Here is an 18,234-nt window from a genome sequence, read left to right on the forward strand (position 1 = left end):
ATGTCAAAGTTTATTTTGGAAAATAGAAACTCATTACATCGTGGGTAACATATTAGTATGAATAGAAGACTGGCTGCTGGCAGAAAAAGAGTTAACCAAAACGTGTCTTTGTCTGATTGATAGAATGTGGCAAGTGCAGCCCTACAGGAATCCGTGCTATGGCCTCAACTTTTTGCAATTAACATCAATAACTTAAATGAGAAAAACAAGACATCCAATAGGTGAGAAAGTTTTGTTTTGAAGTATTGAGGTTCCTAACTATTAGTTGAGTGAATAAACAAAAAATCTGGCAGATAGAATATAATGTGAGAAAATGTAAAAGTGGCTTCACATTTAGATGAAGAGTATTATTTAAACAGATAACTGCAGAATTTCACGTGCACAAACATTTGGCGCCAATTGATGGGGCACGTGATGTGGAGCCGTCACCCTTACATCGTACATGCGCCCCAAAAACATTCCGAGACCGTTATGTCGACTCCCCGTCGGGCTCTAACTCCAATTAAAGATCAGCCTTCACAAGTAATAGCTGGCAGCGGAAACATCATTATTTCCATTTGATATAAATGTCTGAGAAACAAAATAAGAGTTTATTTAACATTAACTGTACCGCAACGCATCTCACCCTGACATTTTTATTCTCGTGAGCACATGGAAGGCCAGCAACGTTTATTATAAACGGAGGCACACGACCACACTTTATTCCTATTTACACGTATGCTTACATCCCATTCGAAGGTGACCGTTCCGCGGACTGAACTGTCACTGTCCTCACCCCTCAAAAGACATATGCCCGTCGCTATCATGTTCTCCGTCCGCCTTCACGATGGGAACGTCACTGAGCATGCGCTTTACGCAACCGCTCCTTCCAAAGCACATGCGCACTTCTAACACTGCTCCTACCGTGCGGGATGGACTTCATCACGTGATTAGTTAACGTTGTGCCCTGCAAAAAAATTCAACAAAGAATATACCACAGATGTGGATGTTTCCTTGACCCATTTGCGTAAAATATAGAGAGGAATGATGATATGATGAGGGTCGTTAGGATTCCCAAACAAAGCTTACTCGGAGTTAAGAATCAGACCTCCCTGCAGCGTGAAGAGGACGACGGAAGATGGTTAAATGGGTTAGAATACCATTCTACCATCATAATGCGTAAGTTGATATATTCCTCAAAGCTACTACCTCAGGACTCTGCCGTTACGATATGTGTAAACTGCTTGCCTTGGACAAATAAACATGTTGCTCCAGCAATTTCAAACCTCCTGTCATATTTATGTTACTTACAGGAACGAGTTGTTATGAGAACATAGAATCAGGGTGCCGCATTTTACTGTGCTGAGCAACTACGTATCGGTCGATGAGCCACATGAAGAATATACATATACACAAACAGTATGAATTCGGAGCAGAGGAAGACCACTCATCCCCTCAACCTCCTCTGCGTTTCCACGTGATAGTGGTTGATCTGATTCCATAACATTCCCAGCGATCCCTGACAATTCTGCAACCCCTTTTCAATCAAGAATCTATCTACATCTGCCTTCAAAATATTCGAAAGGCGATGGGAGCAGAATTCCAAAGATTCACTGACCTTGAAACGGAATTGTCATCTTTGTCTGAAATGGGTAATCCCTTATTATATAGTTCTAGATTTTCCCACAAACGGAAACATCCTTCCCATATCCACCCAGTCAAGAACACTCATTTTGCATGTTTAATCAAGTCACTTCCTACTCTTCGAATATCTAGCGAATGCGTGCCTATAATATATAAATTCACATATATAAAATGACATATAATAGCTAAAAGTGCACTCAAAACTCCGAATTTGGTTATAATGTTTAATTATTCCTAACTCATGGGAATCAGCAGACATAACAGCTCTTTTACTAAAACCAAAGTATATTATTTAAGATCTTCAGCATCTATCGAGTTTAGAGTCCTATGCGCCTACTGTATACACGCTACCCATTCTTTGATCCATTATCTCTCAAGTCATTTAAAATTGTCTTATTTTGTTCTGTAAAGATCAAGCAAAAGTGGAAGAATTCCCATTTCAGAGAAGGAAATGGTTCCTTCCCGCATAACAAGCTGGTTGTTGTTTTCTCTAAGCACTAGAGAAAATGTCCAAAAGCTCACATGCAGCTTTCAAGTCAGGGGCTGAATCAAAGTCTGAGCCAGATTTTAGAAGACAGAAGGCAAGTGCATCTTGTTCATTCTACTGAAATTAACTGTTTCAGATCTGCATTCCAGGACTTTAGATGTGCAGTGAAGCAACACAGACTTGATTCAATGCAAACCTAATTTAAATGGGAAGAAACAGTAACAGTCCCACCAGATGGTGAAATTTAAATTCAATAAAATTTAGAATCAAGAGCTAACCTAATGGTGACCATGTGCTGCTGATTTTTGTTAGAAAAAAGAACTGGTTCACTAACTTCCTTTAAGGCAGGAAATCTGTCATCTTTACATGGTCTGACCTTCATAATTCCAGATTCTTAATTGCCCTCTGAATTGTAAAAGCAAGCCACTCAATTGTATCAATATGCTTTAAAGTCTAAACAAAGGAATGATACCAGACAGATCACCTGACAATGGTAACTCAGCCCTGTTGACACTGCAAAATCCTCCTGCTAGCAGATGGAGATTTGTGCCAAATTTGGGACTGCCGTTTCACAGATGAGTCAAGCCCCGGCTATGTCCTGTGTATAAAAAGAAAGCAAATCCAACACTAATGGAAGGGGTTGTAGGACGTGTTATCAAACAGCACTCATAAAGGAAATAGACTCATCATCGATGCTCAGTTTGGGTTTTGCCAGGGTTCCTGCCCTCATTACAGCCTTGGTCCAAATATGGTCAGAGCAGCATATATCTATTTGTTGTTAGATCAATTACCCTGTCTTTGCATCTTTGCATGTTGCCCTTGCATGTTTAGTGTGCAAGTTATCCTGTGCTGTAGCTTCATCAGGCTGCCACCTTATTTTTAGGAATGACTGTGGCTTCTGGCTTGCCTCCTTGCCTTCTTTATTGAACTAGGTTGAATTCCTAGACGGTTGGCAATGGTAGAGTAGGGAATACGCCCGGCCACGAGTTTACAGACTGTGGTTGAATATATTTCTGCTGCTGATGGACACAAAGCACCAGATTTAAGTTGCTAGATCTGTTCAAAGTTTGTCCAGTCTGCACGATGGTGGTGCCACACAATACAATGGAGGGTATCCTCAATGTAAAGTCAGAACATTGTTTCCCAAAGAATGATGCAGCAGTAACTGCTACTCATATCGTCATCAACAGATTCATCTTCAAAAGGTAGATTGGTGAAGACAGAGTGAGGTAGAGTTTTCTCTCTTGTTGGTTCCCTCATAACTTGCTGCATACCCAGTCTAACACCTCTGTCCTTCAGCTATTGTTCTGATCTCTCTGCTGTGTTTCATGAAATTGGAAAACTTAAACTTCTTCAGAGGAATGCGATCTCATTGAGGTATTTAATGTCACAGCTGCATTAGAATGGTTATAAATCTGCTTTATGTATGAGACTCACTATTAAAATTTGGCAGTAATATTTAACTGGTGCATCAACATAAAATGTACATTCAAACAGACTCACATTTTGGTAACAAACTTTATTGACATTTGGTAAAAGAAAATGAACAAATTTTACATTGAGACATTTAATACGGGATAAACGCATCTCTTCAAAAATTGGAACAAAACTAATGTGTATTCTTTGTATTGTACTACATTGGTAAATATTAAATTCAATGTGGAAACAGTTTTTATTAACACTAGACTGCTGACTTGGAAATGGCTAGACATTTGTGCTGCAGTTTCACTTTTTTAATTGGCAGTAACATCAGCTATTCCAATGACTCCCCAGGCTAAACCTGTAGTAGCATTCCCTGAGATAAGGCTCTCTTCATTTTCACCCTTTCCCAGATCATCTTCCTCTGCTTGAATCTATAAAAAGTAAAAAACAAGTGTCTTTATTTAAAACAATCATAAATTCATCTCTGGCATGCAAACAGAATCACACAAGGAATAAAATTAATCATTTTTTGCATTAAATAATGTAATTCCCAGAGCATTTTCCCTTTCAATCGTGGATTTAAAAAATTTACTCCCTAATTTGAGGAAGAATCTCAAATTATCTTATCGCTTTCTGACTAAATAAGGTCAGTAACACATATGCATCAAAGTTGTATTATCAGCAGTAGCAAACCATCACTAAATGAAAGGCCTGATTTTCAGCAGGCAAAGAAGCAAAGCAGCGCACATCAAGTTTTCTTTTAAAGGAAGATCTCAATTTTATTATGCACTGTCATAAGAACTTTAATCTTCATTCTTTAGAAAATATTGGTCTCTTTTTCCAAGTTAGATAGGGTACATGGAAAGAGTATATTAATACAGTTACTACAAAAATAGGCCTGCATCAAGACAAATAGACAATGAAACTGCACCCGTATGTAATGTCCAATGATTATCATTTTCACAATTATATCAGCACTCTGTTGGCAGCTACACTACAATATAGAGTTTTATTAATTTTCATATTGAAAAATGTATTTAGAAGTTATCAATATGGTTAATCTGATTTCAACTGCATGAAGATTATGCTTATAAAGTATATAAATAATAGCTCATTGTAAATCATCTTGACTATTGCCTCTTAAAACCTTTGCTCAATTACGTGCTTTTTCAATTTCTTGTTCTTTGTTTCAGAACATGCAAGGTCAAAAACCCATGTTTAACATTCACAATGATATAATTATAGACTATGGATCTTTGAATACCACAGTCTGAATCAATACCTGGGACTTTCATGGACTGAAGTTGTTTAAAAGAGGACCATAAATGCCAACTTATAATTGTTACTGCCACCACCTGACCACAAAGGCTTCATGAATGCAACAAGGTTATACTGAAAAAAAGCTTGAGATAAAATTAACATTTTCCTCATGTAATGAAATGAAGCAGAAAACAAATTCTTAGCCCCCAAGGGAAGTGTGAAAAAGCTTCCTTTCCTGTCATGTTTGCACGATCATGAGATCTCAACACGCAAGAAACATCACCTACAATTTTAAACGGCTCTCTACGTGACAGATGCAGAGATGGGTTTTTGACTGTTGAATTGAAACAGATTAGGGCTGAGAAAGCGCTTATTCTCTGGCTGTCATTAGAAAAAGGCAGTGGCAAAAATGATTGGAAAGAAACACCAAAAAACTGAGTACTCGAATATATGGCTGCAATATTTTCTACTTTGTGATATCCTTTTATCAAAGCACATTTAAGATCTGCAGTGAGAATCATGATTTTTTTGAACGAATTAGTGAGCAGACCCGGTGTTTCACAAAGCAGGTTTAATCCTGATCACCAATTTTCATCGTGTGTTACATTCCAAGAAGGACCAGGATGTTGAAGTATTGAACAGCTGGAGCTTTATTAAGGAGGTGTTCACTCTGCAGGCAGTAGGTTAGACTAGGTTGTTTCCTGCCCAAAATGGCTGATGATGTTACCACTGCATCACACAAATATACAATAAAGGTCAGAATCACAAAATTACAGAATTGTTCAAAGAACAATCACAGGAAAACAGCGGGAGAAAAGGTGGCTTGGCAGTGATTTGCCCTGAACAGGTTAATTAATGAGTAAAGGGCAGGTGTGACATTCAATTAAGGAGGAATGTGGGCTCAGAACAATTGGAGGTCCTTCAACACTGAATAATTAGCAGTATGCTAATTTCAGATAACGGAGAGATGGCACCTTGAAAGTTCCGCACTGACAGGCTTTGTGTCCTCTGGTATTAGCGAACCATCCCCAGTAATCACGGTTGTACACTATCTTTATCCAATTAATTGATGTATTGTATCTAAACTGCTGCTTTTGAACAAACTCAATAAACTATCAGAAAATTGCGATAAATCGTCAACTGCCTGTATTACATAACTTTGATCATGAACCCTGGAAAACAACAGCAGTAACACAGCAGTCTCATCACTCTAAATTCAGAATACAGCAGTGGTCTCGTGGAGGATGTGCCTACTCACCCTTTCAATTAACCCTACGTATACAGTCTTGACTTCAAATAAGGAAATCACACTGTTGTTCTCCAAGTCCTTGTTCTATGATTGGTACAATTAAATGCATAATGTCACCTGGTGGCAGCATGAATTTTGAAGACTGACAGGAAATATACAAATTCAACCATTTCACATGCAGCAGCAGGAACGATGTGAAATTGAAAAATGATCAAACACTTATTTTCCTGCAGCACTGTAGAAATACTACACACAGCATCTTTGTTCTGGTATCTAATACTTCACACTACATGATATAGGAAAGTTGAGTGGATGGTGCAGCCTCATTAACCACACAGAATCTGCACAGCTTTTAACAAAATACATAATGCGTACGGTACCAGAGAATACAGAAAGTGTCAATACAGAAAGCAAAAGCCACAACAAATTGTTTGACGTTAAGAGAAACCAGGCCCAGTGCACATTAATACACAAAAACTGAGCATACGATTACACTCTACCTGATGAATATCATTTGTAGTACAAAAAGAAGTCTTTACCAAATTCAGATTACACACCCTCAGATGCAGTAATAGCATAAACTGTAGGCAAAACTGGAAACCAGAGCATGTGAAAACATCTTTCCACATGCAAGATAATAACAAGATGTAGAGCTGGATGAACACAGCAGGCCAAGCAGCATCAGAATAACAGGAAACTGACACCTTGGGTCTGGACCCTTCTTCCACTTTGCAAAATGTATTAATATGGCAATCAGATTGAAGGTATCCATGGGCCACAATGGGAATGAAAACCATTAAAGAGGTTTGTGGAAAGTTTGCTGCCCCACTGATAGAATCAGAGAAAGGTGAAGGAATGGCTGGAAAGGATGTACAAGGAGTGATATGTCACAGTGCACCACAGGGAGCCAGACCCAGTAGACGAAGGTTCCTTTTGCATTCTCAACCAGAAGCTTATGTCTTCATTATCGAAATTTCCAACACTTTCTCATGCTAACAACTGATGCCAGTTTTCGTGAACTAGGAGTAGCTCTGTCATGGTTCAGGGCAGCGTAGTTAGATCACCTGTGTCAGTCAAAATCTCAAACTGAATGAGAGAAATTTGGAGAATTATTCTGGTATGAAACTCCATCTGCTAAATTTGAAGTGGGCTATTTTCCCAGAAGTTCAGAGACATTCTGATCAGTGCGTAGTTTGAGGGGTTTACAAACAACACCCACTCAGCTACTTTCAAACATATGCCAAACTTGGAGCAGGCTACTGAACTCACATGGTTTCCATTTGAGATCTGGTACAGGCGGTGCTAAAGTAATGCAAATACCGTTGCTTTCAGACAGAAGACTGATCCCATTGGGCACCTGCTGCTGCCCAGTTGGAGATGGTCTCTGGCTGACTGCTTGCCCATACACATTTCAAGGAAAAGGCATGATTCTGATCTGAATTTCCTATGACAATCGGACTAAGATTCATTGACTGCGACAGGATTGAGTGACAAGTCAGATTCAAACCAGGTTGCCTCACCTCTGCCATCTATCTCCAGAGGACCTCAGACATCGATGGCATCAGGAGACCACACCATTACACTAAGGCTGAATGTCTACAAGCCCGGCTCCAGCTGACGAGGTATGCTGACACAGAAATTGAGGTACTGGAATAAGAGAATAGAGTCCTTTTTCAAACGCTATATGGCAAGGAGAGAGAGGTGAAGCAATTCAGCCTTCCCGATAGCCTCAAATGTCAAGTTTTGGTAGCAATTCATGATCAAGCAAGACACCATGTGACAGGAAGGTCACCTCCCTGACCAGAGGATGTTATTATTGTCTCAAAATGATGGCTATCATTAATTACTACGATTGAAATTATGTGAAGTTTACTTTGGTTCAAGCAAGAAATTGGTTTTGCCCTCATTTGGGACCCTAGGTCACCTCACGGGATCCTTGAAATGAATTTTACCGCTCTTGACAATAATAGGACCAAGCAATTTCTTGTACTCATACAGATGTCTTCACCAAGATCATGCAGGCTATTTCCATCTGTGGCCAAAAGGCCTCATGTATAGTCAAACTGTTTGCGTGATTGATTTTTCTATTTTAATGTTCCATTATGTATTCACAGAGATCAGCGGCGCAAATTCAAACGCATGATACTACACAAGTTCTGCAAAGTCTATAGCAGCGCAAAGAGCTGAACAACCCCATATCATCCAATGGTTAAAGAACCATGTGAATGATTCAGCCATGGTCTGCATGATCATCTGCTCACCTTGCCTCCTGAAAGTAAACGAAAATGGCTTGTGTGTTGTCAGGAGCTGGGATGTGCATTTAACAACTTCCCAGACTTATCCCAGGACATTCCCCACACTATAGCTTCTAATGAAGATGGCTAAATCAATGAGACAATAGCCAGACATTAATTGAGGCATTCAAGACACCGTCCAAGGGTGTTGAAAGAGAAGCACTGAGAAGAAAACCATTAAATGATCACATACAGAACTGACCTTTCGATCACTACAAAGATTTCTCCAATATCGGAACATCAGGGAGGGGTTGGAATAAGATACAAGAAGGAGTTGGACTTTGAACCCAGAGTCATTACGTGGCTGGGCACACGTGGCAAAATTTATGTTATTCAGCAAAAATCTGGAGGGCCCGCCTCTTCGGTACTGGTAGTGTGTCTTTCCACCTTGCCAAGAGGCACTTTTGTACAGGCTGCTGCCGTGCACCATGCACCTCAACTCCTACATGTGCTACCCAGATATGCTTTGGCATGCTTATGTGCCACCAGGTTTAGGGGATCCCCACTAGACAGCTCTCCATGTAGGTGTCCTCCTACTTTCTATTGGGAATCCGGGGGTTGGAGGGTGTTGCATGCAGCAGTTCCATATAACCACAGATTAGGGTGGCTAACAGACTCCCAGCCCAACTGTCTATTTTGGGGCATTGTAGAGACCATCAACTGTGTTTCTGTTGGTTGTGAGCATTTACACTTCCTTTCTGGTTATTTGAAAAATCTTTTGTTGTGGTTTTGTTTGCACAACGCCCTCACATTCTTGATCTTTGGGTGTCTGGTGTAGAGAGATATGAGGACAGCTGAGGAAGTCCTCGTGGGTCTGCTTCTGGTTATAAAGAGGCCTAAGCAGCAGGCTGTAGAGGGTGTCATCTCTGCCGATCATCTGGCCTGGCATATCCTGTGCTCTACAGTCAAGTGCGGCAACTCTTACTCAATGAAGAGCGTAGAGAGCATGCCAGTATTAGGGCCATAAAAATGAGATGCCAACTTATTGAAGATACAATACAGAACATCATGCAAGCTACAAAGAAATTTAAGGAATTTAATCTCAAATCCACAACACATATACAAGCCGAACCGATGCAAGATGTGGAGTAGGAATTTGCTCTCTCATTTGTGTACAGCCGTGAAAATAGGGATCAGGATCTCAGCAATAGCTTCCAAAGAAGTATATTTTATAACTATTAGACATTGCTGAAAACATAGGAGACTAAAAAGCAAACTTTTACAGAGTCCTTAACATAATATGACATTTGAACACACAGGTCCAAAGATAACGAAGCAAGGATTCTTTATTCCACAAGCAATATGTAATTGCAAACATGAAGGATATAATAGAAAGCATTAATAAATATGTAATACCACCAAGCACAGTATTACTTCATGAAGGGGAAATCAAGTTTGACAAATTGAAAAATCTTCTTTGAGGAATTAAAAAGCAGGATACTTAAAGGGTAACTGATAGATTTAATCTCTTTCGATTTCCAAAAGATATTCAATAAGATCCTGCTTATAAGATTAATTAAAAAGGTAACTGCCCATGATGCTGTACATAGTACCCAAAACAAACAAATTGCTAGAGATCACAGCAGGTCAGACAGTATCTATGGAGAGAAACAAATTGCTGGGAAAGCTCAGCAGGTCTGCCACATCTGCTGAGCTTTTGTAGCAAATTCTACTTTCGGCTCTGATTTACAGCATCCGCAGTTCTTTCAGTTTCAACAGAAAGAAAGCAAGCTAACGAAGTGTTGAGGAGCAGCATTTATGCAATATATGGGGGGGAGGGGGGTGGTTTGAGAGGAGAATGGAATCTTGGGAGAAAAGATGTTGATAGCTTAGGTTAAGTGATCAGAATGAGAGAATGGCAGAACAATGGCGTTTTTAACTACCAGAGTAGAAATAATAGACAGTCCCATTGGGGTGGAGCGAAGGGAGAGAGGACATGGTGGCAGAAAATGGATCAAGCAAAGCCAAAACAAAGGGAAGGAATGAGAGTGAGTTCACAATTAGAAGCTGTTGAACTCAATATTGTTCAGAAGGTTGTAAAGTGCCTAGTCTGAAGATGAGATATCGTTCCTCCCATTTGCGCAATGATTCAGTGGTGTATTGCAGTATGCCAAGGATGGACAAATGGGCATGTGAGAAGGACACTGCATTAAAATGACCAGCTACAGGAAGGTTGGAGTGATGCTTGCACATGGACTGGAAATGTTTTGCAAAGCTATCATCCAGTCTGCATTGGTTTCTCCAGTATAAAGTAGACCACATTGGGTACAACGAACACAATACATAAGATTGGAGCAGATACAGGTGAAATGCTGCCTCACCTGGAAAAGACTATTTAGACCCTTAAATGGTGAGCAGATGGAAGGTAAAGGAGGACGTGTCACACCTTCTGCAGTTACATGAGAAGGTGCTGTGGGAAGTGGGGAATGATGTTGGTGATCGACAAGTAGACTGGAGTGTCCTAGCATGGTTGTAAGATTGTCTAACTAACAGCAGACACAGTTAGAATAAAACACGGTATTTTCACAATGGCAATCTGTACGAGTCGAATGCCTCAGGAATCAATTATTTACAATATAAATTATTTGGAGGAGGGAAGTGAATACATACATCACCAAATTTGCGGATGACACTAAATAGGTGGGAAGGCAGGTGCTGAGGATGACACAGGGTCTACAGAGAGACACAAACAATTTAAGTGAGTGGGCAGAAACTTGGTAAATGGAACATGAAGTGGGAAAATGAGAGGTTCTGCACTTTGGCAGAAACAAACAGAAGAGCTACTATTCAAATAGTGATAGCACAGAGGTATTTGGGGTTCTAATGCATGAATTACAAAAGGCCAGCATCTAAGTTCAGCAGGTAATAGGGAAGGCAAAAAGACTCTCGGCCCTTTTTCAAAGGAAATGGAGTATAGAAATAGGGAGGTTTTGCTAAACCTATACAAAGCACTAGTCAGACAATAGCTGGAACAGAATCAGTCATACATCATGGTAACATACTCTCCAGTCCAAATCGTCCGCTCCACCCAGACATCCCAATCTTAGTCCCATCTGTCTACATTTGGCCCGTATATCGCTAAACCTATCCTATTCACATACCCATCCAGGTGCCTTTTAAACGTTGTAACTGTAACCACCTCCACCAATTTCTCTGGCAACTCATTCCATACACGCATCAGTCCCTGCATGAAAACATCACTCCTCAGGTCCCTTTTAAATATTTTCCCTCTTATCTGAAACCTATGCCCTCTAGCTCTGGACTTTCCCACCCCAGGAAAAAGACCTTGGCTGTTCTTCCTATTCTTGCCCCTCAAGATTTTGTAAAACTCTCCAAAGAACAGTTTTGGCCCCCTTATTTAAGGGAATACATACAGGTAAAGTAGGCAGTCCAGAGAAAGTTCACTAGATTAATCCCAGGTATGGACAGATTTCCTTATGAAGAGAGGTTGAGTAGGTGGGGTTTGTACTCATTGGAGTTGAGGATGATGAAAGGAGACCTTACTGAAACAAAATAGGTTACTTAGAAGACTTGACAGGGTAAATACAGAGAGGTATTTTCCCTGGTGGAAGAATCTAGAATCAGGTAAGGGTCTGTAGTCAAGGTCCTCAATTTGTCCAATCATACGCTTTCTCTGTTAGACCTACAATGAAAAGATCCATCGGCCAAGTTTCTTTAAAGCACATAAAGTTAGTGATTTATTACAAATCAACTTACTCAATAATGACACAAAGCTGCATAACATACATTGTTATATGAAAACATAAAATTTTTATCCCTGTAAATAACTCAAAATTTACACATAAATACACAGGGTAAAAGGAAAAAGATAATGATCAATAAGTCTTGCAACGTAAAGGCTTAAAAAAGTCTGTATGGCTGTCTGGTCTGATGATCTGGCATACAAAGAGTGACATTACTAAATATAACCAAATATAATTAAAATGGGATAGTTAGAACTACTGATGCTGGAGTCAGAGATAACGCAGTGTGGAGCTGAAGGAACACAGTATGCCAGGCAGCATCGGAGGAGCAGTAAAGTTGACATTTCGGGTTAGAACCCTTCTTCAAAAATATAAATAAACTGGGATCTTTGTCAATGCAGCTTGATCAGAAAGCATAGTATAAGGGATTCTTCCACATCTACTTCAGGAGGACAACAGGTATTCAGACTGCAACAGGTCTCCGGGTACTGGACCCAGCAAAGAAATTTTTATAAACAGAAGAGCTGTACTCTGAAGGGTTTTCTTTCGCTCTCACAGTTTCATCACCAACTGGAAAATTTAAACAATTTCTAAAGCAAAAGTTGCGACCTGATAGTCATTAAGCCTGGTAGAGGTATTCAGTAAAGAAGCAGCTATCAAAAAGTTCTGACTTTCAAGAAATATCTTGTTATCCAAAGCTTCACTGTTTTTGCATTAGCCTGTTTAAAAAGAAAATCAGTACCCACAATCTTTCACACTCTTTCCAAAAAGCCTGTTAAAACATGCAACCACATAACATATGGGTATCACTGGTTTATACAGCATTTACTGCCTTTTCCAAGTTGCCTTTGAGAAGATGATGATGATCTGCCAACTTGAACTGTAGTCTATTTGATGTAGATAGACCCACATGCCATTAGGGAGAGAATTCCAGGATTTTGACTCAGTGACACTGAAGAAATGACAACATATTTCCAAGTAAATAGTGAGAAGCTTGGAGAGATATTAGCAGGTGGCGGCGTTCCCATGTGTCTGCTGCTCTTGTTCTCGATGGTAGTGACTATAGGTTTTGAAAGTGCTACTGGTTTTCTTATAAGCACAGAATAGACTGAATGGATCTCCTGCAGGACTTCTCCAGCAGTGACACTACCCATATCACTCTTCATTATGGGCTTTCGGCATTATAGCATTCGGCATCCTTGTGAACCTCTGTGGTTCTTCCAAAGTAGTGTATGAAATGGAAGTGTACTGGCTCATCAGATGTGGGAGGGTAAAAGATGGTAGTCAGCAGGAAATTTCCTTAACCCGATGCCGTAAGACTTCATGCTGTACAGTGTTCAGCACTGAGAATCCAAAGGCCATTCCCTCGCAACTAAATACAGTTGTGCCTCAAATTCCAATTGCTCAGGTCACACCTAGGGATGGTTGGAGGGAACTGGGACATTGGTTGTCGTGCATGATTGCTAAGTATTACTATGCATAGTTGCTTCACTAGTCTATGGGACAACTCTGCCAACTTTAATACGTTCCCATATGTTAGCAAAGAGGACAATGCCAAGATCAGCGTGGACAGTATCCCATGCATAGGTCAGTATCAGGTAGTCCATCCCAGTTTTGTTTGTGAGCTGTGTCTATTGATAGCATACATTCACACGTTCATTTAAGTTGGTTTGGTTTTAAACTTGATATGCTGTGAAGAAGGATGAGAGAGGGTGGGTATGAAGTGGACAGAAAGAGAATGCAGCTGTAAAAGGGGATGAAGAAGGATTCAGTAGTGAAGCGGGGGGAAAAAGAGATTGTGGTAGCAAAGGAGCCTCACTTTCCCCTGGCTCTCACATCCTCAATACTTTGTCCCCAGTCATCATTCCCCTTCACTCCCCAACGTTCACATTCTCTCCAATCCTCACCTCTGTCCTGTCCCAACTCCCCACCATCTCACTCCTTCCCATGTCCTCATACTTCCCTGCTGAGCTTCGTTTCAATACTATACTTCTTTTCTGTGCATGTGCACTTCCTTTGCATGTCATCCAAATTCTGTGCAATGCGAAGGGAGTCTGGAATTATGTGCAGACATGGTTCCAGATTGGCGCACAGGCATAGTCATAGACAACACCAAGTGTCAGCTTCTTATTCAATTTTTCCGTAGTCATTTGATACAACAGCCTAATTCTTTAGGCCATTTCAGAGGTCAGTTGTCAACTATATTGCCATACGTCTGGACTTGCCACAGAAGAAGACCATGTAAAAACACCAGATGTTTTTTTGCAGGTGGAAATCAGTGAACTAGCTAGTTTCCTTATTCAGTAGTTTCACAGTCAACATTGTTGGAGCAAGATTTGTATTCCAGATTTACTAATTAATTGACTTTAAATATCCCCAGCTTTAAATATCCTGGTGGGATTTTAAATTTATTCTTCTGGAGAATGGATCTGGGTCTCTGGATTACTAATCCAGTCATTTTACTTTATCATCATTCTGTTACCAGTCTCTGGCTTTCAGGGGGGGAACTATCAGTTACAGTTATTAATCCTAGCTTTTAACTTATCATTCTTAAAGCAAACACTTACAAGGATCAGATAGGACAAGTTGAGCTCATGTGTCATTAGCTTGTCGAAATTCCATGTAGGGTTTCACATAAACAGAGAACATCTTAATTGAAAACTATGGAAATAAACACCATCTGGCTAATTTCCGTGCTCATTTTATAACATCTATAATTAGCAGATATTTTGTTTCAATGTGAGTTGTGTAAGGCTTTGGAAAAATACATTGGATTTTGCTTCTCTACAAATATGCTGGCTAAAAATGCATGAAACCTTGATTTTAAATTGGTAGGTGTACACACTTAAATGAAGAAATTCACCCTTTGATTCCAAGTTAACAGTCTGATTTGACAAGATTGTGTGGACAATAGTAGGACTGCTGCTTTTGTATTGCAAAAACACGAATAGCATTTTACAGTGAGGCATTTTCCAATGGGCATGAGTTTCGACAGCTTAATGGGTAACTTACATATCCCATAATTAATATATCCTTGCAGTCTTTTACACATAATATCCATAATGACAGGAGGAATATCTAAGCAGTTCCCCAGTTTCAGCCAGTTCCAGAGCACAACTTAAATACTTCCTTCAGCTTTCACATCACTCTTCTGAATACTATTCAATCAAATGTTAAATCAGATGGTGAACTTGTTATTACGTAAAATGTACATATTTATCTGTTACATCACTGGGCATTTATATATTTGTAGGTTGAAGTAAGTTTTGTTGAGAATATCTGTTTATGACAGAAACAGGGTTACTTTTAATGCCTACCACCATGGCCCGACCAATAATAGATTCAATTCCTGAAAGACTAATGAGTTGATCTTCTATTTGAAACTCAGCAACACCATCTTCATTAGCTTCAATGTTGCCTAGATCTCCTACATGCCTGGAATACATTACAATATTATAATTAGAAAAAGAAATCTGAACAAAACTTGTAGCACTTTACACTACATGGACTCACTAACAGTATTTAACTATTTAACACAGTAAGAAAATTCATGCCTGAACTGAATATATGTACTGACAAGTGCTACACATTTCTGTACATGACAAGCTAAATGTTGAGCAAATAGAGTTCTTTCATGTTGATCTAACTGGTTTTGGTTTGGTTCCTTTGATTCTACGTGGGTCTAATCAATTGTCTTGTAGCATGAAATAAACCAGTGAGCTGGCTGCCATTGAACAGATCCCTCAATGTCTGGAATGATCCACTGTGTAAAAGTTCAGGACATAGTGATCTTTCAATTCCTCCAATGAATAACACCCTGCAGTCAGTTGAACATAGCTTGGGGTCATCCATAGAATGTCATGGACGGCCAATAATCTCTTTGGTGAAACACAGTCTTAAGATGCACTGCACCTTTGCCACACAATACAGGCTGTCTGTATATTTTCTAGTAGGGAAGGGAAATAGAGTCTCCACCCATAGAATTTCATTGTCAAGGCATCCCGTCTGTGCTGTTAATTCTGTTACAGGGGACTGAAATGGCTTACCCTAGTGCATAAGTAGATATGTTATTAAAGTTTTTAATAAGAGATACTAATTGGGAACAAATTACTGCAGATTCTGGAATGTGCACTGAAAACAACAACTGTTAGAGATCACTGTGGATCAGACAGCATCTCTGGAGAGAGAGAGCAAGGTGGCATTTCAAGTTAGCGTGCTGTCTCTCCATGGATGATGGCTGATTAGCTGTGATCTCCAGCATTTGTTGTTTTCAGTACCAATTAGGAAAGTCACTACAGATGATCACATTGTCCAAGAAGCACGAGTGTTGGTGGAATTATCTCAACATGATGCTCTGCACAAGTCTAGCTATCATATAATCCTAACAACACAAAACGACTCCCTGGAGTATCAATATTTATTGCAAGTATTTGCAAGAATTTGTTTCAAAGCATTAGGTATGAAAATTACAAAAGCAGTAGAATACTTTCTTTCTTAGTCAACTTTATTTTTCCTGCAGACTGGTAATCCCTTAGCAGACTTAAAAGGATCAAAATATACCCTAAGGTTATATTCGGGGTAGTTCAAGAAAGTGTTATTCAAAATAGAAAGGAAATTGTTGTCAGATGAATATTTTCAGCAATGAATACAATATATAATTAATTTACCAAGGAATTAAATCCTGCTCTCAGAATGGAATTTATAGAGAAAGGTTCGCACACTGCAATGGCAGCAATCCATTTGACTTCTTGTTCCTTGAAGACTCATTAAAATATCTGAATTCTCTCCAATGCTGGTATCTATTTTGAATATTTAATATTTAATTCAAAACCCAGCCTTTCTACTTTATGATCTAACATGCATTGCTCATTTAGGAAGGGTCTGGATACACACCTTTCATTATCTTGTTGCCCACCGTGAATTTTCTTACGGGGATTGAAATGAGGTCCAATACTATGATAACCTAAAAATAAAGTATGCATTTTAGAACTCCAAATTACCAAGAAGAGTTATTTTCTTTGAATGATGACCAACTTCACTCAGCATAAGTAGATAATGATTGCAAAAGTGACTGACCAAGGAGTCAAAAAAGCAAATAAAACAAATGCCTGCCACTTTAATGTAAAACTAAATGACTATTTTCAAGACAACTACAATCCTTCCTGTGTATCTGAGTATATTGGTCTTCAATCTTTGTACTTGTTTATGGATAAGTTCATTCAGCACCTTGAAGTAGCAAAATAACAACTTGATTTTCAAAACCAAGTTAACTTTTTTTTATTTTTCTTTCTCATTTTTGTTTTGGGGCTGTGAACTGTGAGCTCAGAGATAAAGGTGACCTTTGGACTGTGAGCATCAACTTGTTTAAAAAAACACACACTGATATCTGCTTATGAGACGAGGTTTGGAAGTTAATTGCATTTTGATTCTTGGTGAAAAGAAAAATTTAAAAAAATCAGTGAGGGTTGTAACAGTGATTTCTACATTTCACTGACATGCATTAGACTGTACAAACATCTTGAGAAAGATAAAACATTAATTTTCAAAGGCTAACATAGAATAATCTTGACACACTATTTTTCACTTAGAAGTGTGATCCAGAAGTTTCACCAGCTTCTTGAAACTTACCAGTGAAACCATAGCATTGCGTACCAGGGCTGAAGTCAATAATAGGCAAAGATGTCAGTGATTACTCGATAATAAAATGTGAGGCTGGATGAACACAGCAGGCCAAGCAGCATCTCAGGAGCACAAAAGCTGACGTTTCGGGCCTAGACCCTTCATCAGAGGACTCAGTTGTTTTATATCTGCAAGTGGGAAAGGTTTAATTTAAAAAAAAAATACTTTTGCTGAAATTTTCCTTTGTACAATTCAGAGGTCACTTTCTACATTTTGGAAGTTAGCATAACACATCAAGATAGACTGGACCTCAAAAGGAGGACTAAAATGTCCAGCAATGTCAGGTGCAACAGCCTGCTAATCACCGACCTTCACAGTGGCTATCAGAATCACCACTACCCACAACTGGGAAATAAAATTCATAGAATAACAAAAAATCAGAGAAAGAATATATATCCTCAAGTCCACCGTAAACAGGAAGACCTCTTATTTTCAAACTGCGAGATGTAGCTTTTACCTTCCCAACAAGATGTGGAGGTGCTGGTGTTGGACCTCAGTGGAGAAGATCAGAAGTCA

General features: G+C 39.4%; 1 protein-coding gene and 2 long non-coding RNA genes across 3 annotated transcripts in view; 1 reads left to right on the top strand and 2 right to left on the bottom strand.

The window, feature by feature from the left end:
- Positions 1-1,305, bottom strand: LOC125456834 (uncharacterized). Its single transcript, XR_007248522.2, has 3 exons — positions 1,291-1,305; positions 726-946; positions 1-570 (listed from the first exon to the last, which is right to left on the bottom strand). It is a non-coding gene; the product is annotated as an uncharacterized LOC125456834 (long non-coding RNA).
- LOC125456835 (uncharacterized) lies at positions 869-6,017 on the top strand. Its single transcript, XR_007248523.1, has 3 exons — positions 869-1,158; positions 1,293-1,631; positions 4,726-6,017. It is a non-coding gene; the product is annotated as an uncharacterized LOC125456835 (long non-coding RNA).
- Positions 3,621-18,234, bottom strand: part of LOC125456831 (superoxide dismutase [Cu-Zn]-like) — a 24,907-nt gene continuing 10,293 nt past the window's right edge. Inside the window, exons 3-5 of the mRNA XM_048540277.1 lie at positions 16,933-17,002; positions 15,357-15,474; positions 3,621-3,963 (exon numbers count right to left, since the gene is read on the bottom strand). Of these exons, the coding sequence (XP_048396234.1) occupies positions 3,844-3,963; positions 15,357-15,474; positions 16,933-17,002 (308 nt within the window). The 3' untranslated portion in view covers positions 3,621-3,843. The remainder of the gene's footprint in view (positions 3,964-15,356; positions 15,475-16,932; positions 17,003-18,234) is intronic.

This window comes from Stegostoma tigrinum, chromosome 12, assembly GCF_030684315.1.
Source record: "Stegostoma tigrinum isolate sSteTig4 chromosome 12, sSteTig4.hap1, whole genome shotgun sequence".
Classification (NCBI taxonomy): Eukaryota; Metazoa; Chordata; class Chondrichthyes; order Orectolobiformes; family Stegostomatidae; genus Stegostoma; species Stegostoma tigrinum.